Raw genomic sequence first — 27069 nt, forward strand, 5'->3', positions numbered from 1 at the left:
ATCTGCCTGCAATGCAGGAGACCTGGGTTCAATCCCTGAGTCGGGAAGATCCCGAAGGGAAAGGAATGACAACTCACTCCAGTATTCATTCTGGGAAATGCCATGGTCAGCAGAGCCTAGCGGCCTACAGTTCATGGGGTTGCAAACAGTTGGACACAACTGAGTGACTAATGCTTACTATTACTAGTTATCACTGTTAACCTCTTACTGTGCCTAATTTGTAAGTTAAATTTTAAATTTTATAAGTGTGTATGTTTAGGAAAAAACATGTTATCATAAGTATGGGTACTATCTGCATTGTCAGGCATCCACTGGGGGTCTTCGAACATCTACCCCTTAGATAAGAGGGGATTGCTGCATACATATGCCACTAGGACATTGCAGGCATTGAATTTAGTTCCTATACTTGCAGCAATTGTTTATTCATTATGACAACTATTCATTGGATATCTACTTCTACCAGGCACTGTGCCAAGTGCAAGGGAGGAAATCACAGACAAAATTCCCAGTTAAACTGCAACAACTCCAACGAAGGAGAAATCTATGGGAAGGGGAGAGTGCTAAGAGACAAGACTGGCAAGGCAGCAGGAACGAAATTATTATAGAACCTAGCCACTAACATGTTTTAAATAAAAAGGAAGGGGGATGGGTAGAGCACAAGGGTTAAGTAAAGATAATGTGTAACATGATAAATGATATGACTAGAAAAGATTACTTTGGATGTAGTAAAAAGGAAATGGAAGGAGATGAGAGTAGATGTGGGGAAACAAGAGAGGATAAAAGCCTGCAGTAAGGTAAGAAGATGCAGATAAAAGAAGAAGAGATGTAACAGATATTTAAGGGGCACCACTGAAAGAACGTGGAGATAGGCTAGATACAAGGAGTAAAGGGGAGATGTCGGGCAGCCCTAGCTCCTGACTTGCACAAACAGGTCTCTGGTAGAACAGTTTGCAAAGATAAAAGAGGGGAGGGAAAGAAAGATGAAATTTCATGAGTTCTAGTCTGGACATTCTGAGCGTCTCTTCCAATTTTTTTTTTCATTTAAATGGCCTTTGTGTCCAGTGGTCTTTGCCTATCCCAGATAGAAATATCACCAGTCATAATAATAATGTCTTTGTCCCCCATTTAACCTATCTCTCTGAAGAAATGAGTAAGGGAAAAAACACAGTCATTCTAGCTTTTTCTGTTTACTGACCTGCATCAGTGTCATTGGGGATGAGGCCTTCTGGGGAGGAGCTCTGAATGACTGGAGACACCACGGCCGAGACCCTATAGGAGGTCACAAGGAGCTTCTCCACCACGGGTCTCCACTCACTCACCAACTGCAGGCTGCTGCAACAAGGATGTTAGAGGAATTTATACGAAAAGCCAAAACCACATTTTCAGGATGGAAACAGACAAAAGGGATCAAAGGAATTTGGGTTTCAAAATCATTCCATCTATGAAATATGTAAGACATAAAAGTATATGTATATATGTTTTCATTTTTAATTATCTTTAAGGCAATCTGTTCCTTTCCCAAGACACATTCCAACAGGAGTTTAAAGCTCAGAAGTGAGTATTCAGGAGACGACAGGGGGATATACTTACTTCAGAGGCAGCTTTTGCAAAGCTCCTGTTATACAGTGGACCCGCCCATACATTGGAAATGACGCTGCTGCCTGAAGCAGAGAATTTTCAGCCCGAGATACTTCTTCCTCAAGATTTTCCAACAAGCATTTGATAACTAAAAAATGCAAAACAAAACAAAACCCACCAAAATAACACCAGTTTAAAAACACATTTACAAATCTGTGCACAGCAGAACAGTTCCCACAAAGACATTCAACTCAACTGAATTTTATACTAGAGGTTTCTGAATGAAAAAAGAGATTATCCAAGCTTATCCAGCCTGTTCTCCATTTCCAGTTAAGGCAGAACCGTGTCTCTGCCCTGACTTCCTGGATCCATTTACAGCATTCATTCTGGATCATTCCTCCTAGGCATCCTCTATCTGGGTTAGCAAATCCCAGGCCCATATGCCATGTGCTACTTGGACAGATTTTTTAAAATAACGGCTTTATTGAGCTATGACTCACACACCATACAATTTATACATTCAAAGTGTACAAGTCATTGGTTTTTAGGATATTCACAGCTATGTGCAAAAACCACCACCACAGTGAGTTTTGGAACATTTTAATCTACCCCCCTCAGAAAAGCTTTACCCACTGCCAGACACTCCCTTCCCTGTGCCTCTCACCTCCCTCAGCCCTAGGCCATCACTTGCCTGTTTTCTGCCTATTCTGGACACAACCATATAAATCTAATCATACAATATGTGGCTTCTTTCAAAGTTCATCCATGTTATAGCATGTATATTTCATTACTTTAAACAGCTGAATAACAGTCCATTGTATGGATAAACCACATTTTATTTATCCATTTATCGGATGATAGACATGTGATTTGTTTCCACTTTTTGGCTATTATGAATCATGCTGCTATGAACATTCACACACAATTTTTGTCCGGACACAGTTTTCACTTTTCTTCACTAAATGCCCATAATGGACTGAATGTCTGTGTCTCCTTGCCATTGCCCCAAATTCATGCTGAAACCCTCACCTTCATTGCAATGGTATTCAGAGGTAGCATCTTTAGGAAGTAATCAGGTTTAGCTAAGGTCATGACAGTGGGACCCCCATGATAGGATTAGTGTCCTTATAACAGGAGGAGGAGAGACCACAGCTTGCTCTCTCCTGCATGAGAGAACAGACTGAGAAGACTGCTTTCTACAAATCAGGAAGAGGGTTCTCATCAGGAACCAAATCATTTGACCCCGTAATCTTGATCTTCCCAGCCGTCAGAACTGTGAGAAATAAATGCCTGTTGTTTACCACTCATGGTATCTTGTTAAAGCAGCCTGAGCTGACTAAGACAATGTCCAAGAGAGGAACTGTGGAGTCATATGGAAATTCTATGTTTACCCTTTCGAGAAACCAGACATCTTTTTCCAAAGGGGCCAGACCATTTTACATTCCCATCAACAGTCTGTAGGAGAGATCCATTTTTTTCTGAATCCTCATCAACACTAGTTATCACCTATTTTTTTTTCAATTATAGTCATCTTACTGAGTGTGCAGTACTTCCTCATTGTGATTTTGATTTGCATGTTCCTAACAGCTAAAGGGAGAAGGCAATGGCACCCCACTCCAGTACTCTTGCCTGGAAAATCCCATGGACAGAGGAGCCTGGTGGGCTGCAGTCCATGGGGTCGCTAAGAGTCGGACACAACTGAGCGACTTCACTTTCACTTTTTCAGTTTCATGCATTGGAGAAGGAAATGGCAACCCACTCCAGTATTCTTGCCTGGAGTATTCCAGGAATGGGGGAGCCCGGTGGGCTGCCGTCTATGGGGTCGCACAGAGTCCGACATGACTGGAGCGACTTAGCAGCAGCAGCAACAGCTAAAGATGCTAAGCATCTTTTCATCCACTTATTGTTTATATTCATGTTTTTTGGAGGAATATCTATTCAGATTCTTTGTCTGTTTTTTAATTTGCTTATATCCTTGTATTAGTGAGTTGTAAAGTTCCTTATATATTCTAGATACAAGGCCCTTAACAAATAAAATTATTTGCAAATATTTTTCCCACTCTACAGGTTGTCTTCTCACTTTCTTGTTGGCATCCTTGACACACAAAAGTTTCAAATTTGTGTGTCAAAGTTTCAAAGTCCAATTTATCTACTTTACTCAAGATCACAAAGATTTACACCTAGGTTTTATTCTAAGAGTTTTATTGTTTAACTCTCGCATGTAGCTCTTTAATCCATTTTAAGTTAATTTTTGTATATAGTATAAGGTACTGGGTCAAATTTTGTTCCTCTGCATGTGGACATCCAGTTATCTAGCAGAGTGGATGTCTCCCCTCACCATTCAGGACAGGGTTATATTTTAAGTTTCAGAATTGTGTATAACCAGTAAATTATTCATATTTAGAAAATTTAAAGAATTCCCAAAAATCATTTGGGGAAAGACAAACAACCCCACATAAAACTGAACGAATGGCATGAAAATGCATTTCATAGCAGGGGTGGAAGTGAATGGCTTATAAACATGTAAAAAGATGCCCAATTACATCAGTAATCAGGAAAATGCGAGATGAAACCACATGAGACACCATTTGATATTCTGCAAATTTTTTAAATCTGACAATAGCAAGTTATAGTGATGCACTACAATTCTCATAATTTATTGGTGGGTGGGAGTGTAAATTGAAAATCTACTTGACATCACCTAGTAAAGTTGAAGATGCATATATTTTATGACTAGGCTATTCTACTTTTCTGTTTATCATAAACTCTTAGACATATGCATTAGAAGTTATATCTAATAACATAATAAGAATAACAAGCATGTTCACATTGGCATTACTTATATAGAAAAAAGAAGTTCATCAATAGGAGAATGAATTAATACCCTGTAGTAAGTTTGTATAATACATATAGGACTATTTATATAATATTCATAATCATGTATTAATAAAAGAAAATAATATATCATATAATAATATATAAATAGGTAGTAAAATTGGTAAAAAGCAAGACAAAAGATTAATATTAAACATAGGGCAATAATTACATGGTGGGAGGAGGGAACTAGGATTAGCAAGAGGCTTCAACGCTATGGGTCGTGCTACTACACTTCTTAAGCTAGGTGTTATCACCTAGCTTGTGATATCACAAGCTTGGGACACCTTGTGAAATTTTTATACTATTATTATTTAGATTCTATATATATGTATTCTATATATATACTTTTTATGTTTGAAATATTTTATGAAATTTTAAAATGTCTTGGATTTAAAAGCCTCAACATGAAGCATGAACTCCCCAGTTCACCCCAGTTGCAGACCTTGTCTTATCATCTTATCATCTTATCAGGGTCTCCTCTGGAACCCAGCCCTGAAACAATTAGAGTTGGGCACATGTCACCTTCCATGGCAATGTCATCTCTCTGTGCCAAGCTCTATGGCTACATCTCTACCAGAACTATCTATGGCTTCTAATTTTCTCCCATTATTAGTTCTCTTTTTCATGGCTTTTTCCACCATTTTAGAACACTGTTCACCTTTCTTTCTAGATCTGACCTTTGTTTTACTTAATAAAATTCCTGTCTGTCTTTATTTATAGTACAATTCCAAAATGAAGACTCAATAGGATAAAATTAAGTATACGAACCTCCAAAAAATATTTGTTTAAAATCATTAGGTCTAAAGATCTAAAACAACTCAGATCCTAGGTTTTGGAACTGGCTCTATGGAAAGAGCAAAAGGGAAGAGTGTGTTAGCCAGTTAAAATATAAACCCCAACAGACAGAGGAACTTTGCTCTACATAAAATTAACAAAGATGAACTGGCTATGTGAAGTGAGTCACTTAGTCACGTCCAACTCTTTGCAGCTCCATAGACTATACAGTCCATGGAATTTTCCAGGCCAGAATACTGGAGTGGGTAGCTTTTCCCTTCTCCAGGGGATCTTCCCAACCCAGGGATCAAACCCAGGTCTCCCACATTGCAGGCGGATTCTTTACCAACTGAGCCATAAGGGAAGCCTGATCTGGCTATAGTCATAGTAAAATTTCTGCAGAGAAGAAAGTACATTTTTGGTAAACAAAGCAAAGTCTTATTTAAATAAAAGCTCTAGTAATGTACATTTTCATATGTACTTATTTAACATGAATCCTCTGTTTAGAAATAATATAGTTGAATAAACTATTTATGTGCAAAGGAGAAATCCATGATATACTTATATGCTGGTAAACTACTAAGCTGGTAAACTCTTAAGTAAAAGAAAAAACCACAGAGTAAGTGTTTAACCATTAGATATCCTAACCATATGAACAGTGAGAGAGTAAGATACTGGTTTTGATAAGGAAAAGCAAAAGGTCATTTCCTCAATACGAACCTATTAATGTGTTACTTTCTTCCACAGCAGCAGACTTATCTCCATCTCCACATGCAACCTGCTGCGTTTTTAAGCAAGCAGACAGCGATGACGGCAAAGCATTCTGCCAGATTAAAAAGTTCAGTAGGTAGGAAGCTGTTACACAGTCATATGGTTTGGTGCTGGTACTAAGCTCCAGAGCTGCTTGGAATAAGCCTTGCAGTTTCACTGAACCCTAGGATAAAGCAGAGACTCAGTCATTGTCGCTGAAACATTTCTTTTTTCCTTTGAAGGAAAAACACATATTTAAAGACAGAGCTTGCCACACAACTGTAACTCAATATGAACGCTAATTCCCTGAAGACAGTCTGACGTTTTTATTAATTAAATGATTATTAATCACTTCTAGAGATCTTCCCTGGTGGCTCAGATGGTAAAGCGTCTGCCTACAATGCGGGAGACCTGGGTTCAATCCCTGAGTCGGGAAGACCTCCTGGAGAAGGAAATGGCAACCCACTCCAGTATTCTTGCCTGGAAAATCCAATGGATGGAGGAGCCTGGTAGGCTACAGTCCCTGGGGTCACAAAGAGTCGGACACAACTGAGCAACTTCACTTTAATCAGTTCTAGTGATGAAAGTCTTGAAAGAAATTTCAGTTGGGAAATTCAAAAAGAAAAACCTTTTTCTTCAGCAAAAGTATACTTTTTCTTGTAGAAATTCTGCTATGACCATAACCAGATCATCATCATTATTTCTGTATAGCCCAAAGTTCTTTTACATGGCAAGAAAGGTTTATTTTACTGGGCATCAACCTCCTACCCTTCTCCCCAGCTGATTCCTATAGAGCTAGTTCAATGGAGAAAAATACACATACACATGAAGGCTGAGTGGCAAAGAATTGATATTTTTTAATTGTGGTGCTAGAGAAGACTCTTGAGAATCCCTTGGGCTGCAGGGACATCAAACCAGTCAATCCTAAAGAAAATCAACCTTGAATATTTATTGGAAGGACTGATGCTGAGCTGAAGCTCCAATACTTTGAATACCTGATAGGAAGAGCCAACTCACTGGAAAAAAACCCTGACGCTGGGAAAGACTGAGGGCAGGGCGGGGTGGAGTGTGGGTGACAAAGGATAAGATGGTTGGATGGCATCACCAACTCAATGGACATGAGTTTAAGCAAACTCTGGGAGACAGGGAAAGACAGGAAAGCTTGGCAGGCTGCAGTTCATGGGGCTGCAAAGAGTCAGATACGACTTAGCAACTGAACAACAACAATGAAAATACAAACTCATCAGGCTGTTCCTGGCAAAGCTCCACATATATGTGTGAAAAGCAAAGTGATAAGATCAACCTCAGAAACTCTGCATCAGCTCCCACAGCTGTATCTCATCTAAATATCCACTCACACAGCCTGTCCTCAAGAAGACAGAACAAAGGGCAGTTCACTGTAATAATGCATGGAAGGGCACGGGGCTGAGGACAGAGACATGGATCCTAGTCCCAGCTCCCTGTTAACAAGTTGTCTGTTTCACCACTCAGGGTTTTGTTGCTCAATAATATTCAATCTACTAAAATTATCTCATAACTGTTTAATATAAGGGGAAAAAATCATTATAAATGTAATTTTGAATTTGATCATAGATATATCAATATTTAATAATGTCTTCAAATATCAGGTAATAGATTCAAATATAGCTTACTTTTACTTAAATTCTTTGCTGTTTCATGCTTAATTTTTTATGACCTAAAAAACTGAAAGACACTGGTCAGAAGCTCATATCTAAATAAACATTAGAAAGAAATCAATCAAGCATCTAAATCATTTTTTGTAACTGACAATAAGTCCCTAAACTGCCTAACTAGCCAATTAGTAAGAAACAAAATCGGAGAAGGCAATGGCAAGCCACTCCAGTACTCTTGCCTGGAAAATCCCATGCATGGAGGAGCCTGGTGGGCTACAGTCCATGGGGTCACTACGAGTCGGTCGCGACTGAGAGATTTCACTTTCACTTTTCACTTTCACGCAATGGAGAAGGAAATGGCAACCCACTCCAGTGCTCTTGCCTGGAGAATCCCAGGGACGGCAGAGCCTGGTGGGCTGCTGTCTGTGGGGTCGCACAGAGTCGGACACGACTGAAGCGACTTAGCAGCAGCAGCAGCAAGAAACAAAATAAATAGCCTTTGGAATTTAAAACAGCACCTTTGTTCTTTCATTTCAGGACAGTCAAAACACAACAAAAAGACCTTGGATATGTAGCTCCAAAAGAAAGAAGTGCAAGAGACTAGGTGAGTAGTAAAGTCATATATTTGAAAGATATGCCATCAAAATACAAATATACAGGTCCTTAGAGAGATTAGGCCAGCATTCAAACAATGTTTTCAAGTTAACTATATTAAAAAGTTAATTACATACTATATAGGTTCTACTCAAAGACTTTCAAAGCATAATGCATAATTAATATTTTAAAGTCTCAAATGCCTATTCTTAGGACCAGTTTACTAATACACAAGCCAGACCAAATATATAACCACCAGAATCCTAGAGCAAGCCGTATGTCCTAAGTTTCCTGAATTCTATAGTTTGTGTCTCTATACCATGCACATGTTTATCAAAATAGTTACACTGTTCATGTTAGAACCAGGTATTTCACATAGGTACAATATATATACCTTTCCCCACTCCAGATACTCTCAAAATAGTCAAGACTGAGGCATAGTTATACATATGATACAAAGCTACAGTGTGATGAAAGGTAAGAGGCAAGGGTTGGTAGAAGGAGATAGAGAAAGAGAAAGCATCTTCTTTAAAAACTCATAAAATACAAAAATGAGCAGCCTAAGCATTGAAGAAGCTTCTGTTCATCAAGGCCCCTGAAAAACTGCCAGGACAGGCAGACACTACAGAGCAACTCTCAATTTGAAGCCAAATCAGAAGAGATGTCTGAGGTTTTGCAATGTCCTCCAGAAGCAGTGGAAACCCCCTGGGCTCTCTGACACGAGCTCCTACAGAATCCCACTGCATCTACAAGAGCCTAATAGCTGGAGCCCAGACGATTGCTCAGCTGCTACCCCTGAAGGCTCCCGTGGCCTCTATAGAGCTCCCCAGGAGCCACAGTAAAGCTCTAGAGCCAGGCACCCCACCGCTACTGGTGACTTCACTGCCCAAGATTAGGTCCCAAAGGAAGAGTCAAATACCTGGGCTATGGGTCCCCCTGAAGACCCATTCCCAAGCTGTGCCTTCATTCCTGAGCCCATCTTTGATTTTCACCCCGAGGTAGGACGAGCAAGGCATGAGGAAAAGCGTGGGGGCTGGGGTAGAACGCCCAGGGAGAGAACTGTTGTTAACCTCAAGTACTCTGAGTTTCAGTCTCAGTTTAGCTATTGCTTATTGGAACATCAGAAACATGTTCTCTACCTCACTTACAGGCACGTCCCAGTCCACGAAGCAGAGAGATTATCTCAAAAAAAAATCAAGTTACTGTAAATGATGTGTTTTGATCGAATATTAACAGGTCCAGGGGAACTGGGGAGACCACAGTTTACTGAAATCTATCGATACTCTTGTAAACAACAAAACCTACTGCTTCCTACACTTCCCTTTTTATCAAAACAAGTTTTTAAAAAAGCAAAGCTCACTGATTTGGATTTTCTTTCTCTTACAACATTTCCTCCAGCCCCACTACCCATCCCTACCTTCGCCATCCCACCACCTGCAGCTGGAGAGGTAGTAAAGATAACTGAAACAGAAGATGCAAGAAGGCAGAAGCAAAGAACCTGGACAATCCACAGACGGCTTTATCTGCTGCTAAGACAGAAAGTTTTCATGCATACATCACATTTACACTTACAGAAGAAAAGTCAAAATACCTGAAATTGTACAAATGTTTTTGGTAACTTCATTAGAAGATCAAATGCTAAAATTTTCACTTCTTCAAAAGTGCCAGTTAAACATTCCATTAGTGTTTGGAAACGACCAACATCAATATCATGACTCAGCTGATACACTGTTTGGACTCTACCTAAAAATTAAAAAAAAAAATTTTTTTAAGTGAACAGTAAGACAAGGAAATCAACATTTTAAAGTTATTTAGCCAAATTAACAGAAAATTAGTATAAAAAGAACTCACTTACACTTCACTCACAATAGCATAAGAAATATTTCTAGTAATTTACAAAAATGATAAAATAATAAGTATTACAATTCTACAAACAGAGAAGACATATTTTTTAAATAACCATTTTTAAAAATTGAAGAATAGTTCATTTACAACGTTCTGCTAGTTTCAGGTGTGCACCAAAGTGATTGTTAACTACATACTTGTTTTAGATTCTTTTCCATTATAGGTTATTAAAAGATATGTGCTACACAGAAGGTCCTTGTTGGTTATCTATTTGATATATAATAGTGTGTATATGTTAATCCCAAACCCTAGTAATTTACCTCCCCCCTCCCCACCCCATAAGCCCCTTTGGTAACCATAAGTTTGTTTTCTATGTCTATGAGTCTGTTTTGTAAATAAATTCATTTGTATCATTTTTTAAGAATTCCACATATAAGTCATATCGTACATTTGTCTTTCTCTGCCTGACTTCACTTAATATGATAACGTCTAGGTCCATCCATGCTGCTGCAAATGACATTCTTTCTGATGGCTGAGTAGTATTCCACTGTGTGTGTATGTGTGTGTGTGTGAGTGTGTGTATGTATACACATCATTGAATTCATTCGTTGATGGGCATTTGGGCTGTTTCCATATCTTACTACTGTAAACAGTGCTGCTGTGAACACGCGTGTATCTTTTTTAATTAAAGTTTTCATCTTTTCAGATATATGCCCAGGAATGGGATTGCACGATCATATGGTAACTCTGTTTTTAGTTTTTTAAGGAACTTCTTACTGTTCTCTGGGCTTCCCTGGCAGCTCAGCAGTAAAGAATCTGCATGCAAAAAGTTAAAGTCGCTCAGTTGTGTCTGACTCTTTGCAACCCCATGGAGTAAACATGCCTAGAATTCTCTAGGCCAGAATACTGGAATGGGTAGCCTTTCCCTCTCCAGGGGATCTTCCCAACCCAGGGATCGAACCCAGGTCTCCCATATTGCAGGCAGGTTCTTTACCAACTGAGCCACAAAAGAAGCCCAAGAATACTGGAGTGGGTAGCCTATCCCTTCTCCAGGGGAGCTTCCCAACCAAGGAATTGAACCGGGGTCTCCTGCACTGCAGGTGAATTCTTTACCAACTAAGCTATGAGGGAAGCCGTGCAATGCAGGTGACCCTGGTTTAATCCCTGGATCGGGAACTCCTCTAGAGGAGGGCATGGCAACCCACTCCAGTATTCTTGCCTGGACAACACCATGGACAGAGGAGCCTGGCGGGCTACAGTCCATGGAATCACAAAGAGTTGGACAAGACTGAAGCAACTAAGCAGCAGCAACAGCATACTGTTCTCCATGGTGGCTGCACCAAGTCACATTCCCACCAACAATATAGGAGGATTCCTTTTTTCCATACTCTCTCCAGCATTCATTATTTGTAGACTTTTTCAATGATGGACATTCTGACTGGTGAAAGGTGATACTTCATTGTAGGTTTTGGTTTTTTTGGCTGCACCACATGCCATGAGCCTGTGGAATCTTAATTCCCCAACCAGGGATCAAACCCAGGCCTGCTGCAATGGAAGCACAGAGTCCTAACCACTGGACAGCCAGGGAATTCCCACTCATTGTAGTTCTGATTCGTGTTTCTCTAGTAATTAGCGTTACTGAGCAACTTTTCATGTCAGATGGCCATCTGTATGTCTCCTTTGAAGAAACGTCTATCTAAGTCTTCTGTCCATTTTTTTTAATTGAGTATTTTTTTTATATTAAGAGTATGAGCAAAAGATAAAAAATAAAGTATGAGCTGTTTGTATATCTTGAAAATTAATCCTTTGTCTGTAGCATTATTTGCAGATCTTTTCTCCCAGTCTAAAGGCTATCTTTTCATTTTGTTTATGATTTCCTTTGCTTTGCAAAAGTTTTCAAGTTTAATTAGGTCCCATTTGTTTATTTGTTTTTATTTCCATTACCCAGGAGATGGAGCCATAAAATACTGCTGCAATTTATGTCAAAGAGTGTTCTGCCTCTGTTTGCCTCTAAGAGTTTTATAATATCCAGTCTTACATTTAGGTCTTTTATCCATTTTGAATTGATTTTTGTATATGGCATTAGAGAATGTTCTAGTTTTATATGTTTACATGTAGCTGTCCCAATTTTCCCAGCACCACGTATTAAAGAGAATGTCTTTTCTCCAACATATATTCTTGCTTCCTCTTTTGTAAATTAACTGACTGTAAGTGCATGGGTTTACTTCTTTTTATTCTGCTCCATTGATATATATGTCTATTTTTTTGACAGTACCACATTGTTTTAATGACTAACTTTGTAGTAGTCTGATGTCAGGGAGTGTTATTCTTCCTCAAGATTGCTTTGGCTATTGGGGGTCTTACATGTTTTCATTCAAATTTGAAAATTTTTGTTCCAGTGCTGTGAAAAATGCCATTGGTAATTTGATGGGGATTGCATTAAATCTGTAGGGTAATATGGTCATTCCAACAATATTGATTCTTCCAATCCAAGAACATGGTATATCTTTCCATTAGTTTGTAACATCTTCAGTTTCTTTCATTGTGTCTTATACAGTTTTCAGAGTATAGGTCTTTGGCTTACTTAGGTAGGTTTATTCCCAGGTATTTCACTCCTTTTGATGCAATGATATACAGGACTGTTTCTGTAATTTCTCTTTCTGATATTTCATTATTAGTGTATAGAAATGCAACAGATTTCTCTACATTAATTTTGTACCCAGCGGGTTTACCAAATTCATTAATGAGTTCTAGTAGTTTTCAGGTAGCATCTTTAGGATTTTCTATGTATAACATCATGTCATCTGCAAATAGTGACAGTCTTAGTTCTTTTCCTATTTGGATTCTTTTTACGTCTTTTTCTTTTTCTGACTGCCATGGCTAGGATTTCCAAAACTATGTTGAATAAAAGTGGTGAGAGTGGGCATCCTCCTCTTGTTTCTGATCTCAGAGGAAATGCTTTATGCATTTCACCACTGAGTATGATGTTAGCTGTGCATCTGTCATATGTGGCCTGTATTATGTTGAGACGTGTTCCCTCTCTGCCTACTTTCTGAAGTGTTTTTATTGAAAGTTTTATCATAAAAACAAAAGGGGGAGAAAAGACCTACAAAAACAAATCCAAAACAATTAATAAAATGACAAAACAAACAGACATACTGATAATTACCTTCATCTAAATGCTTCAACCAAAAGACATAAACTGGCAGAATGGATACAAAAACAGAACCCATATATATGCTGCCCAGAAGAGACTCGTACAGATCCAGAGACACATAAAGACTGAAAATGAGGGGACAGAAAAAGGTATTCCATGCAAATGGAAATCAAAAGAAAGACTGAGCAGCAATATTAGCACCAGACAAATAGACTTTAAAATATAGACTGTTATAAGAGACAAAGAATGACACTATATAATGATCAAAGGGTCAATTCAAGAAGGATATTTAACAATTATAAATATATGCTGCTGCTGCTGCTAAGTCACTTTAGTCGTGTCCAACTCTGTGCGACCCCATAGATAGCAGCCCACCAGGCTCCGTCGTCCCTGGGATTCTCCAGGCAAGAACACTGGAGTGGGTTGCCATTTCCTTCTCCAATGCATGAAAGTGAAAAGTGAAAGTGAAGTCTCTCAGTCGTGTCCGACTCTTAGCGACCCCATGGACTGCAGCCTACCAGGCTCCTCCATCCATGGGATTTTCCAGGCAAGAGTACTGGAGTGGGGTGCCATTGCCTTCTCCGTATAAATATATATGCACCCAATATAGGAGCACCTTGTTATATAAGGCAAATGTTAACACAGAAGGAGAAACTGACAGTAACAACAATGGAAGACTTTAACATCCCACTTACATCAACAGCAGACCATCCAGACAGAAAATCAGTAAGGAAACACAGCCCTTAAATGATACATTAGACCAGATGTTCTTAACTGTTATTTAAAGAGCATTCTATCTAAAAGAAGCAGAATACACATTTTTTTCAAGTGTACATGGAACATTCTCCAGGATAAATCATATGCTGGACCATAAAGCAAGCCTCAGTAAATTTAAGAAAACTGAAATTGTATCAAGCATCTTTTCTGACCATAATATTATGAGGCTAGAAATCAACTATTAGAAAAAACCTGCAAAATTCAAACACATGGAGGCTAAACAATATGATTCTAAACGACCAATGGCTCACTCAGGAAATCAAAGAGGAAATCAAAAAAGTACCCAGGGACAAATAAAAGGAAATAAATATTTTTTAAAATTTGTTTAAACCTATTTTATTCTCTTTCAAAAAGTTATATATTATATAAAAGATAACTAAGTTATTTTTCAACTAACCAAGTACAAACAATTTAAGAATCCATCTTTTTAAAAAACACTTCAAGCCTTCTTATCCTAGAATCCAAAGTCCTACCATGCTTTAGGTGAACAGACACAGAATAATCAATATAATGACATATCTTAATAGCATTCCTGGGCATCAACAATAAAGAAAGAATCTTTTTGCCATTCAGGTAAAAAGTTCAATTCATCTACAAAGTGAGAAAAAAATCAGGCTGGCTTCATTCTTTGCCACAGGCATGTGTAGTAACAGAAGATAGTGGAGCAATGCTAACCAAATCCTAAGGGAAAAGAGGAGTAATGAAAATCTGCATATCAAAATCCTATTCCAGTATCAAGTATCAGTTCAGTTCAGTTCAGCCGCTCAGTTGTGTCCGACTCTTTGCGACCCCATGAATCGCAGCACTCCAGGCCTCCCTGTCCATCACCAACTCCCGGAGTTCACCCAAACTCATGTGCATCAAGTTGGTGATGCCATCCAGCCATCTCATCCTCTGTCGTCCCCTTCTCCTCCTGCCCCCAATCCCTCCCAGCATCAGGATCTTTTCCAACGAGTCAACTCTTCACATGAGATGGCCAAAGCACTGGAGTTTCAGCTTCAACATCAGTCCTTCCAATGAACACCCAGGACTGATCTCCTTTAGGATGGACTGGTTGGATCTCTCTGCAGTCCAAGGGACTCTCAAGAGTCTTCTCCAACACCACAGTTCAAAAGCATCAATTCTTCAGTGCTCAGCTTTCTTCACAGTCCAACTCTTACATCCATACATGACCACTGGAAAAACAGCCTTGACTAGATGGACCTTTGTTGGCAAAGTAATGTCACTGCTTTTCAATATGCTATCTAGGTTGGTCATAACTTTCCTTCCAAGGAGTAAGCATCTTTTAATTTCATGGCTGCAATCACCATCTGTGGTGATTTTGGAGCCCCCAAAAATAAAGTCTGACACTGTTTTCACTGTTTCCCCATCTATTTCCCATGAAGTGATGGGACCAGATGCCATGGTCTTTGTTTTCTGAATGTTGAGCTTTAAGCCAACTTTTTCACTCTCCTCTTTCACTTTCATCAAGAGGCTTTTGAGTTCCTCTTCACTTTCTGCCATAAGGGTGGTTTCATCTGCCTATCTGAGGTTATTGATATTTCTCCTGGCAATCTTGATTCCAGCAGCAATCTAAATATTTTTGAAGGTACAAGAAATCAAGAACTAATTTTCCTAAAAACTCTTCTCAAAGAAAAGATGAATTCTGGCCAACCAGGAAATAAGAAGAAAAACTACCACTAAAGAATGATCATGGTCACCAAATCCATTTAATTTTAAGATTAAGATTAAACCTGTGGAAAGATTTCATGGTAGGATGTGAAGAGCATGTAACAAATTGAAGTGAAGTGAAATGAAAGTTGCTCGGTTGTGTCTCCAGGCCAGAATACTGGAGTACGTAGCCTTTCCCTTCTCCAGGGGATCTTCCCAACCCAGGGACTGAACCCAGGTCTCGTGCATTGCAGGCGGATTCTTTACCAGCTGAACCACAAGGGAAGCCCAGGGGTTAATTTAACAAATTAATCCCTCAAAATAATTGAAAATATTTCTAGGCTTAATTAGAAGAATGCTCAATGTTGCTCAATAGAAATCAGCATGTGAGTTTATTTAATCTTAACTCACAACTTAGTCCAACCCTGTGAAATTCATAGGTCAAGCAAGTGAAGCTGTTGTCACTTCAATCACACCTCTGCTCAAATCTGCCTCTTCTTTCCCAATTTAGACATCTCATTTCTTTTCTTTTTTTTTTTTTTGCCTAATTCCTCTGGCTAAAACTTCTGGTAAAATGTTGAATAGCGGCAGTGAAAAGGGGCATCTGTGTCTTCTTCCTGAACTTAGGGGAGGAGCTTTTGGTCTTTCACCATTGAAAACAGTGTTAGCTATGGGGTTTTCTTAATGTCCTTTATCATGCCAAGGAAGTTCTCTTCTATTCCTAGTTTGCTGAGTGTTTATCTAAAAGGGTGTGCAATTTTGTCAACACTTTTTCTGCACTGAGATTATCGTGAGTTTTTTATTTTTCTTTGTTCTAATGTGGTATATTACATTTACTGTCTTACATTGAGAAACACCTTTGCATTTCAGGGATAAATTCCACTTACATAATCATAGTATATAATATTTTTAATATGCTGTTAGATGTGGTTTTCCAGCATTTTCTTTAGACTTTTTGCATGTATATTCGTAAAAGATGCTGTAGTTTTCTTGTGGTATCACTGGTACCAGAGGATACTGGCTTCATAGAATGAGTTAGGAAACTATTTCCCTCCTCTCCAATTTTTTTAAAGTTTGAGAAGGAACGGCATTAATTCTTCTTTAAATGTTTAGTAGAATACACCAATGAAGCCAGTCCTCCACTTTTAAGAAGCTTTTGACTCCATCTCTATTTTTTACATGTCTGTACAAACTGTCTACTTTTTGAGTTACCAATTTGTATGTTTCTAGAAACTTGTCTATTTCATATAGGTTATCTAATTTATTAGAAGTACAAGATAACTGTTTGCAACATTGTCTTATAATCTTCTTTATTTCTATAAGGTCATAGAAATGCCTCTACTTTTATTTCTGATTTTAGTGGTTTACATCTTTTTTTACTCTTAGTAAAATTAAAACTTTGTCAATTTTGTTGATCTTTATTAAAAAGACCAACTTTTGGTTTCATTGATTCTGTATTGTTTTTCTATTCTCTATTTCATTTATCTCTGTTCTAATCTTTATTATCTCCATCCTTCCGTAGATGAGAGTTAAGTATGCTCTTCTTTTTCTAATACCATGTGGTATAAAGTTAATTGATTTGAGATCTTTTTTTCTTTCTTAATGTAGGTATTTATAGTTTATAAATCTCCCAATTACCACTGCTTTTGCTTCATCCTGTTAGTTTTGGTAAGTTATATTTTTTCTTCCTCTCAGAGTATTTCTAATTGCCCTCATGATTTCTTTGATTCATTGATTGTTTAACAGCTCTGCTCAAACTGGAAGCCTTCTCTGATACCACTGTATGAAATGAGTATTACTCCCAACCTCCAGATACTCTCTATTTCCCCGCCCTTCTCTTCTTGAAACATTTTTTTCCTACTACTTATCTCCATCTGAAGTTCTATGTATTATTCACTGAATTACTGTCTGTCTACCTTCACTAAAGTCAAAAGTCAAAAATGGGAAGAACTCTGCTTTGTACACTGCATATCCTTGGCACTAAATAAATATTTGTTGAACAAACCCTCTTAATCTAATTGTGAATCCAATTTTTCACCATGAATACAGTGACATTTTATTCCAAATGAGAAGGGTGCATGTGACTTATTCTTCTTGAACCAGGACACACTTGAGGAAAGGCAAAAACCATTTTAACTAATCTCAAATCATAATCTTTCTATAAAATGATACAAAAACCTACATTAATATTTTTGAGATAAAGATGAAGAATGAATTTACATTTCCCTTCCTGTATTTTTTAGTCATGCTTCTTTTCTTTCTTTTTTGAAAATATTTATTTATTGGGTTATGTTGGATCTTTGTTGCAGTATGCAGGCTTAGTTGCCCTTGGGTGTGTGGGATCTTAGTTCCCCAACTGGGGATCAAACCCTTGTCCTTTACATGGGAAGGTGAACTCTTAACCCCTGGACCAGCAGGAAAGCCCGCAGTCATGTTTCTTTAGCCTCCTTTACAGTTAGTGGGTACAGTATGGTTTGCTCTACTGGCATTACCTCTCAGCTGTTTAACACCATTACTGTGCTATCAGTCACTGTCTAACTATATGTGACTCATTCATTACGAAGATGACACAGGTTTTTCACTTTCAAAGTACATTTGAACATGTTAAACTATTCTCTTAATTGAAAAATTAGCAGTATAATTCAGCCTTAGATATTTCCCATATACCTAGGTATAACTCTACATACAGTAGATGTACAGAAAACTTTTTGGTGAATGGATAATCAATCATTCTCAGGTAAAACTTCATTTCTAAATTCAGTTGTAGCACCACTGAAATTCCATAAACTAATGGGTACTCCTGAATTTATTTACTGTGGATGTCATAACAAATCACCATGACCTTGGTGGCTTAAAGCCACAGAAATCTATTTTCTCACAGTTCTGGGAGCCAGAAGTCTAAAATCAAGGTGTCTGCAGGGCCATGATCACTCTCAAGGATCTAAGGGAGAATTTATTCCTTGTCTCTTCCAGTTTCTGGTGGCTGCCCGCATTCCCCAGCTTACAGCCCCAGCACTCCCATCTCTACCTCCACTGTCACAATGACTCCTTTTCTTTTTGTCACATTCCCCTCTGCCTCTCTCTTACAATACCACTTGCAATGGCATTAAAGCCCATCCAGATAATCCAAGATTATCTCAATTTAAGATCTTTAATCGTATCTACAAAAATCCCTTTTCTAAGTAAGGTTCACATTCTCATGAATTCTAAGGATTTGGTGTGGGTCTCTTTTGGAGGTCTCCAGGGAACTCCTGACTCCAAGGAACATTAATTGACAGGAGCTCATCAAACGCCTCCATACCGACACTGAAACCAAGCACCACACAAGGGCCAACAAGTTCCAGGGAAAGACATACCAAGCAAATTCTCCAGCAACAAAGGAACACAGCCCTGAGCTTCAAGATACAGGCTGCCCAAAGTCACCCCAAAACCATAGACATCTCATAACTCATTACTGGACATTTCATTACACTCCAGAGAGAAGAAATACAGCTCCATCCACCAGAACATCGACACAAGCTTCCCTAACCAGGAAACCTTGACAAGCCACCTGTACAAACCCACACACAGCAAGGAAACGCCACAATAAAGAGAACTCCACAAACTGCCAGAATACAGGAAGGACACCCCAAACTCAGCAATTTAAACAAGATGAAGAGACAGAGGAATAGCCAGCAGATAAAGGAACAGGATAAATGCCCACTAAACCAAACAAAAGAGGAAGAGATAGGGAATCTACCTGATAAAGAATTCCGAATAATGATAGTGAAATTGATCCAAAATCTTGAAATTAAAATGGAATCACAGATAAATAGCCTGGAGGCAAGGATTGAGAAGATGCAAGAAAGGTTTAACAAGGACTTAGAAGAAATAAAAAAGAGTCAATATATAATGAATAATGCAATAAGTGAAATTAAAAACACTCTGGAGGCAACAAATAGTAGAATAACAGAGGCAGAAGATAGGATTAGTGAATTAGAAGATAGAATGGTAGAAATAAATGAATCAGAGAGGATAAAAGAAAAACGAATTAAAAGAAATGAGGACAATCTCAGAGACCTCCAGGACAATATTAAACGCTACAACATTCGAATCATAGGGGTCCCAGAAGAAGAAGACAAAAAGAAAGACCGTGAGAAAATACTTGAGGAGATAATAGTTGAAAACTTCCCTAAAATGGGGAAGGAAATAATCACCCAAGTCCAAGAAACCCAGAGAGTCCCAAACAGGATAAACCCAAGGCGAAACACCCCAAGACACATATTAATCAAATTAACAAAGATCAAACACAAAGAACAAATATTAAAAGCAGCAAGGGAAAAACAACAAATAACACACAAGGGAATACCCATAAGGATAACAGCTGATTTTTCAATAGAAACTCTTCAAGCCAGGAGGGAATGGCAAGACATACTTAAAATGATGAAAGAAAATAACCTACAGCCCAGATTATTGTACCCAGCATGGAGGTCATTTTTCGGTTTACTACACTTAGCTTAATCAAGAGATCAAATTTATTACCATGAATAATGGGACAAACCAACATCATGCATCTCCTGTTATCATGCCTTGAGAAACACACTACATCACCTATGCATTTTCCTGCCAAAATGCACAACCTGAATCAAGTCATAAGAAAACAATAAAACAGCCCAAACCGAAATACATTCTTCCAAAATGTTAATGTCATGAAATAAGAACATTTCCAAACTGAAACAGCACAACAATGAATTGCACTGTGTGATTTTGGATCAGTTCCTGGATTGTGGGGGAAAAAAATTTTCTATAAAAAGCCACTTATTAGGACTACTGGTACAATCTGAATAAGAACTGTATATTAGATAACAGCATCATATCAACATTAATTCTGGAATTTGATCATTGTGTTATAGTTAGAAAATTTAAAGAACAGTGAGGTAAAGCAAATTTGACAAAATAGCAACCTATGAATCTAAGTAGAGAGTACATCGGAGAAGGCAATGGCACCCCACTCCAGTACTCTTGCCTGGAAAATCCCATGGACGGAGGAGCCTGGAAGGCTGCAGTCCATGGGGTGGTTGAGGGTCAGACATGACTGGGCGACTTCACTTTCACTTTTCACTTTCATGCACTGGAGAAGGAAATGGCAACCCACTCCAGTGTTCTTGCCTGAAGAATCCCAGGGACAGCGGAGCCTGGCGGGCTGCCGTCTATGGGGTCGCACAGAGTTGGACACGACTGAAGTGACTTAGCAGCAGCAGCAGAGAGTACATGGCTGAACTATTCTTGAAACTTTGCTGTTAATTTCAACTTTTTTAAAACAAAAACTTGAAAGAAATGGGTTTTCTTCAAATGAAGCAAGCTATATTAACAGCAAATAACTGTCTCCCTGCCAAATAATTATACTTTACCTAAAAATTTAAACAGAAAAAAAAAATCCATCTATAGTGTCTGGTCCTTTGGCCATTCCCTCCAAAAGAGCAAGACATTTTCCTGTTTGTCTACAGTCAAGGAAGACTGAGCACAAACAAGAAATCATCATTAAAACACATATACATTCATTTATGGGGATAATAAGAATCATTTCTTGTCAAAATGAAAATGAAACAACTCGAAGAGGGAAGTTAAATATTCATCTTCTTGAGTACTTCACAGTAGAAGAAACAAAAGGTACGATTAAATCAGAATGCGTGGAAATGACATCCTTATATTGACTTTTCGAAATCAGATTGAGATTAATGAAACAGATAGCATATAAGGGGAACCACATTTTAACCACAGAGACTCACTGAGGAATGTTATACATAAAAGAAACTATTATTATTTTAATTGCTTAAACTTAAGAGAACAGATTGGGCACTATCCTAAAACAGCAACACATAAATTAGTGGGATGACGTTAGCAATTCTTCTCATAATAAGCTTGATCCATGAAAACTGCAGTTTCAGGTCTGCAAATAACAATCACTAAAAAGTTTCTCTCCCATATGCCCTTTACTGGCAAACTGAATTATCTCCAAATAAGAATTATATAATGAGACTTGTTGTTTAGTTGCTAAGTCCTGTCTGACTCTTTGCGACCCCATGGACTGTACCCCACCAGGCTCCTCTGTCCATGGGATTTCCCAGGCAAGAATATTGGAGCAGGTTCCTTTTCTAGGGGATCTTTGCAACCCAGGGATCAAATCTGCACTCCTGCATTGGCAGGCAGATTCTTTACCACTGAGCCACCAGGGAAGCCATTTAACAAGACTAACACCTCCCATAAGAATCTAAACAAAAGACAATAAACCTGAAACTTCAAGTAAAGCAAAATGTTGACAAAGTATACTTTGCAAGAAAACACTTTCCCCAAACACGACTGAACACTTACCTTCTGGCACAGGAAAAACTTCAGCTATTGAGCCTAAAATGGTTAAAGCTGAAAATCTAGTTGGGTAGGAAGAGCCAGGAAACAATGCTTCAAAAAGACTATTGCAAATGGATGACATGAAGTTCTAAAAAAAAAAAAAAAAATTTACAGTAAACATAATTGTGCTAACTCACAATAGGTGGGGAAACAGTGGCTGACTTTATTTTGGGGGAGCTCCAAAATCACTGCAGATGTGACTGCAGCCATGAAATTAAAAGACGTTTACTCCTTGGAAGGAAAGTTATGACCAACCTAGACAGCATTTTAAAAAGCAGAGACATCACTTTGCCAACAAAGGTCCGTCTAGTCAAGGCTATGGTTTTTCCTGTGGTCATGTATGGATGTGAGAGTTGGACTATAAAGAAAGCTGAGCACTGAAGAATTGATGCTTTTGAACTGTGGTGTTGGAGAAGACTCTTGAGAGTCCCTTGGACTGCAAGGAGATCCAACCAGTCCATCCTAAAGGAGATCAGTCCTGGGTGTTCATTGGTGGGACTGATGTTGAAGCTGAAACTCTAATACTTTGGCCACCTGATGTGAAGAACTGACTCATTTGAAAAGACCCTGATGCTGGGAAAGATTGAAGGCAGGAGAAGAAGGAGACGACAGAGGATGAGACAGTTGGATGGCATCACCGACTCAATGGACATGAGTTTGGGTAAACTCTGGGAGTTGGTGATGGACAGGGAGGCCTGGCGTGCTGCGGTTCATGGGGTGGCAAAGAGTCTGACACGACTGAGCGACCAAACTGACCTGAACAACAGGTTATCTTGAAAGTACCACTAGTATCATTCTAAAGGGTGAATTTTTTTTTTTTCTGCTTTAGAGAGAAAAAAATTTTTTAAGCAATACTAGATGTTCACTTTGCTTGACAATTCAGATTGGCACCCTTGACCATGAGCTCATGACTTCAATGAATCCTATCTTTATAAAGTTAACAAGAAGTACAGAAGAAAATGGAAACATTCATTAAAAAGATATGTGTACTCCCACATTCACTGCAGCACTGTTTACAACAGCCATGATACAGAAACAACCTATCTATGGATGGATAAACAGATAAATAATTCAGACAGAAAAAGACAAATGATCTCACTGTATATAGAATAAAATCAAATTAATTTTAAAAAGCAAAACAAAAAACCAAGCAATACAGAGAACAGATTGGTAGATGCCAGAGGTGGAGGGGGTAGGTGTTGAAAAAATGGTACAAGCTTCAAGTTATAAAATAAATAGGTCATGGAATGTAATGTACAATATGGTGACTATAGTCATAATACATAATACTCTATTATATATTTGGAAGCTGCTAAGAAAAAAATTTTGTATAATTTTATATAGTGAAAAATGTTAACTAGACTTAGTGTGGTAATCATGTCGCAATATATACAAATAATGAACCACTGTATTATAGACCTGAAACTAATGTAATACATCAATTATACCTGATTTTTTTTTTAAGTTAAAAACAACAACAAAAAGTACAATTCTAACTGTAGTCCAGACAAGAAAAAAAACTTCTTTTTGGTGAAAACATGATCCATTCTGCTTTGACTTGTGTTAAATCTGTATGAATACTGATTTTCTCCACCAGAAGCATTCAACCATTAAAGGTATGTATACTTTTTAAAGTTTTAAAATGACCAAAGAAATATCCAATATATATTACTTGATAAATTTGATAACTAAGTACTTGATATCTGACTATAAAGACACAATTCAAAACAAAGACCCAACTATTTTACTGTCTTTTATCTGTACGTTTGAGATTGTTACTCTGCCTTTCTGTTTATACATACAACTGATCACAAATGAAAACTTTTAGTAAAAATGCAATTAAAAAAAAAAGCAATGTGGGAAATACTTCATCCAAGATAAAGTCTTCTTCCTCTAATTAAAACAAATAATTATAACTTCTAGATAAGGCCAAAGAAAAAACTTAGGAAGAAAAGCTGTTATCCTCAAGACTCTCATATATTGCTATGCTCCAACAACATATAGCTCATCAGCATATAAACAGCCCCAGTCCCTGTCTTTAGACAGCATCCCTGCATTCATTTCTTCAGTCAAGGATAAACAACCTTGGGGATTTATCCTATAGGCCCTAGCTACTTTGTTCCTTTGAAATCCAATAAACTAGTTTTAATTATAAATGAGTAGTATAGTATCCACATTCAAGAGCAACAAGTTCATCCTTTACGAATTATCCTAATTGCAGTGTCAATTACATTTTTATAAATAGTGCTTCTTTCCCTCAACCAGACTGTAACCACAATGGAGGCAGGAATGACAGTCTATGGACTTCTATGTCCCTAGTCCCACAAACAGTCTCCTAAACACACAGTAAGGGCTCAGTATATGCTCTAGTCTTTTTCCACTAGAAAAGGCTTCTGGCCAGGCTTCCAGGTACCTTGGCCGACCATTCAAAACTCTCTACTACTCATTCCCAACTTGATTTTCCAACTCATCTCCCGTTATTCAATTCCTCTGTCCCTCAGGTATCTTATGCGTCACTCATACTAGGGAATTAACCATTCCCCAAATTCTCTCCGTACTCCCTTACCTCCAAGCCTTCACTCAAGCTGGTACTAAGGGGAAAACTATTCTGATTTGGTTGTCCAGAGCAGATCTGGATTCGAGTCTGGCTCTACCACTTCTGGGCTAAGGAAACTTGGATAGTTTGCTGATTCAACTTTTCCAAGCGTCACTTATTTCACTTGGTAAGTGACAGTAATAATTCCTGTCTCACAGATTTATCATTAAAGAATAAATGAGAACACTGATATAAAGCATTTTATACCTTAAAGTACTCTAGCTCAGAGATCCCCAACCACTGGGTCACAGTCCAGTTAACAGTCTGTGGCCTGTTCGAAACTGGGCTACACAGCAGGAGTTGAGCAGAGGACAAGCGAGTGAAACTTCATCTGTATTTACAGCCACTCCCCATCACTCGCATTACTGCCTGAGCTCAGGAAAACAAGCTCAGGGCTCCCACTGATTCTGCATTGTGAGCTGTATAATTATTTCATTATACATCACAATGTAATAATAATAGAAATAAACTGCACAATAAATGTAATACACTTGAATTACCCTGAAACCATCCCCCACTGCCACCCCAGTCCATGGAAAAACTGTCTTCCACAAAGCCAGCCCCTGATACCAAAAACACAGGGACTGTGTACCCAATAGGTTGGGGGACCACTGCTATAGCTAATGTATTTTTAAGTACACTAGCTACTATTTAGGTATGAAATAACCTTCTTCACTAGACTAGAAGACACTTTTTTCCCACTCATAGCCTCCTCTTCTCCCACAGCAATTAGTTTGTTGATTAGCACAGTCTACCAGACACTGCACACGACACCCACTGTTCTAATGATGATCATAAAACAGCTCCAAAGTTGCAACCTTCAAAAGCCACAGAGTCTACCATCAGGAGAAAGTGTCAGAACTAGGAGACTGACTCAGATCAAGAATCCGAAGGACTAGTTTTCAAAAGCCCACAAACTAAGAAACGGCACATACACAAAGATTCAGAATGTCATCCACAAAATTGGTTTTGTGTTTTTAAGAACCTAATTGATATTTCACAAATGTCATTTTATTCTTTGCAAAAAGAAGCAAAAGAGATGTGCTTCTGAAGGACTAAAATATAACTGCTCCACACACACATTAAATGCTCAATATTAACTATAGTTACTTTTACTGATACCCAGCAGAGTTTTTTAGAGTGATTCAGAATTTACAGACAGCATTCCTGTTTAATCCTCAAAACGAACCTTTTTAGAGAGGTTATTCATCCCACTTATAGACTCATTAAGGTAAGCCAAGTGGTCAGTGGCAGAATTGTGAGTAAATTTATGTCCTTCAAGTTCAGATTATGACTTTCTTATCTTTTTGTTGTTCAGATTTTACAAAGATGAAGCTAATTTCAGCCCCTGTATAGGAATATTCTCCTTTAGGTAATGTTTAACCTTAAGTAGATGAGTGACTATGTAATGGTTCCACTATACCACTTATTATACCTGTTTCCCTAAATGAAATAAAACAAGTGAGCTCTGTTGGGTCTTACGAGCAAATATGCATCTGCTTCTGAGAGGACAGATCTGGAGTAAGAAACCAGTGGAAAAAAGTTCATTCTGTTCTGATGGACAGAAACTGAACCCTGGCCCATACTACAGCTGCTATATCTGGGGTTCCATCCAGGCCATTAACTCCAGTGCCCTAAAATCCAGTCTTATTCTTCAAGCCCACTTCAAAACAGGATAGAGAGGAACCCCAGTAATTGGACCTTGGCTCAGGAATTGCAAACGTCAAGCCACTTTCACGTTAAGATGATAGGGGCAACAGGTCCAGACACAACAGTCCTCTTCCTTGGGGAGGGGGTGGAGGAGTCAGGGCTGCAACGCCCTTTTATTAAAGTACTAAGTTTATCTGGCTCACATAAGTTGTAAAATATCAAGGTTAGCCCATTAATGTTATTCTGTAACAGACTTCAAGTCCAGCACTGGTTCCACAACTCAGGCTATCTTAAGAGAAGTAACAAAGCACCAGAAGGAATATGTAAAACCCAGCTTGAAGGAAAAAAGTGCAGAAATGCTACTCAGCACGAGTATTATTTCTCTTTAATGTAGATGCAAAACTGTTTCAGGTGTCTTAAAAATCTGTATGTCTGGAAATCACCTACCTTATACTGCTGTAAAGAAACAGAAGGGTGTTGTCTGGTTGACTCACTCCCTGGTTCATGTTTGGATTTACTTTGCTCCAGTTTATAAAGTACCTGAGAGCTTTCCTGTATCCTACAAAACAACTTGGAGAAAAAGAAAAATGAAGTGTATGTGAGCCACATTAACCTGAAATACCAGCTTGAAATGCAAAGGAAGAACTTTCTAAATTTTTTAGACTAAAACTTCAGGCAAGGAGAGTACTGGTTTTCAAACTCTTAATATTTACCATAGCGTTTCTTTCTGACAGAAAATTAACATTTATGTTTATAAAACCAAAAACTCAAGTATTACTGCAAATCAGAATACACAGTTA

General features: G+C 38.3%; 1 protein-coding gene and 1 long non-coding RNA gene across 7 annotated transcripts in view; one reads left to right on the forward strand and one right to left on the reverse strand.

Moving 5' to 3' along the window:
* Positions 1–27069, reverse strand: part of THADA (THADA armadillo repeat containing) — a 334534-nt gene that overhangs the window by 285449 nt on the left and 22016 nt on the right. For 5 of the 6 annotated variants that reach the window (XM_055539939.1, XM_055539942.1, XM_055539941.1 and 2 more), the window contains 6 exons: positions 26717–26839; positions 21988–22111; positions 9799–9950; positions 5950–6163; positions 1591–1726; positions 1196–1332 (listed from right to left, as the gene is read on the reverse strand). In XM_055539939.1, coding sequence (XP_055395914.1) covers positions 1196–1332; positions 1591–1726; positions 5950–6163; positions 9799–9950; positions 21988–22111; positions 26717–26839 — 886 coding nt within the window. The remainder of the gene's footprint in view (positions 1–1195; positions 1333–1590; positions 1727–5949; positions 6164–9798; positions 9951–21987; positions 22112–26716; positions 26840–27069) is intronic. The other variant, XM_055539943.1, reaches the window with a different exon arrangement.
* LOC129622984 (uncharacterized) lies at positions 2737–9791 on the forward strand. The gene is made up of 3 exons (XR_008700235.1): positions 2737–2853; positions 8151–8217; positions 9606–9791. It is a non-coding gene; the product is annotated as an uncharacterized LOC129622984 (long non-coding RNA).

Source organism: Bubalus kerabau, chromosome 11 (assembly GCF_029407905.1).
Source record: "Bubalus kerabau isolate K-KA32 ecotype Philippines breed swamp buffalo chromosome 11, PCC_UOA_SB_1v2, whole genome shotgun sequence".
Taxonomy (NCBI): Eukaryota; Metazoa; Chordata; class Mammalia; order Artiodactyla; family Bovidae; genus Bubalus; species Bubalus kerabau.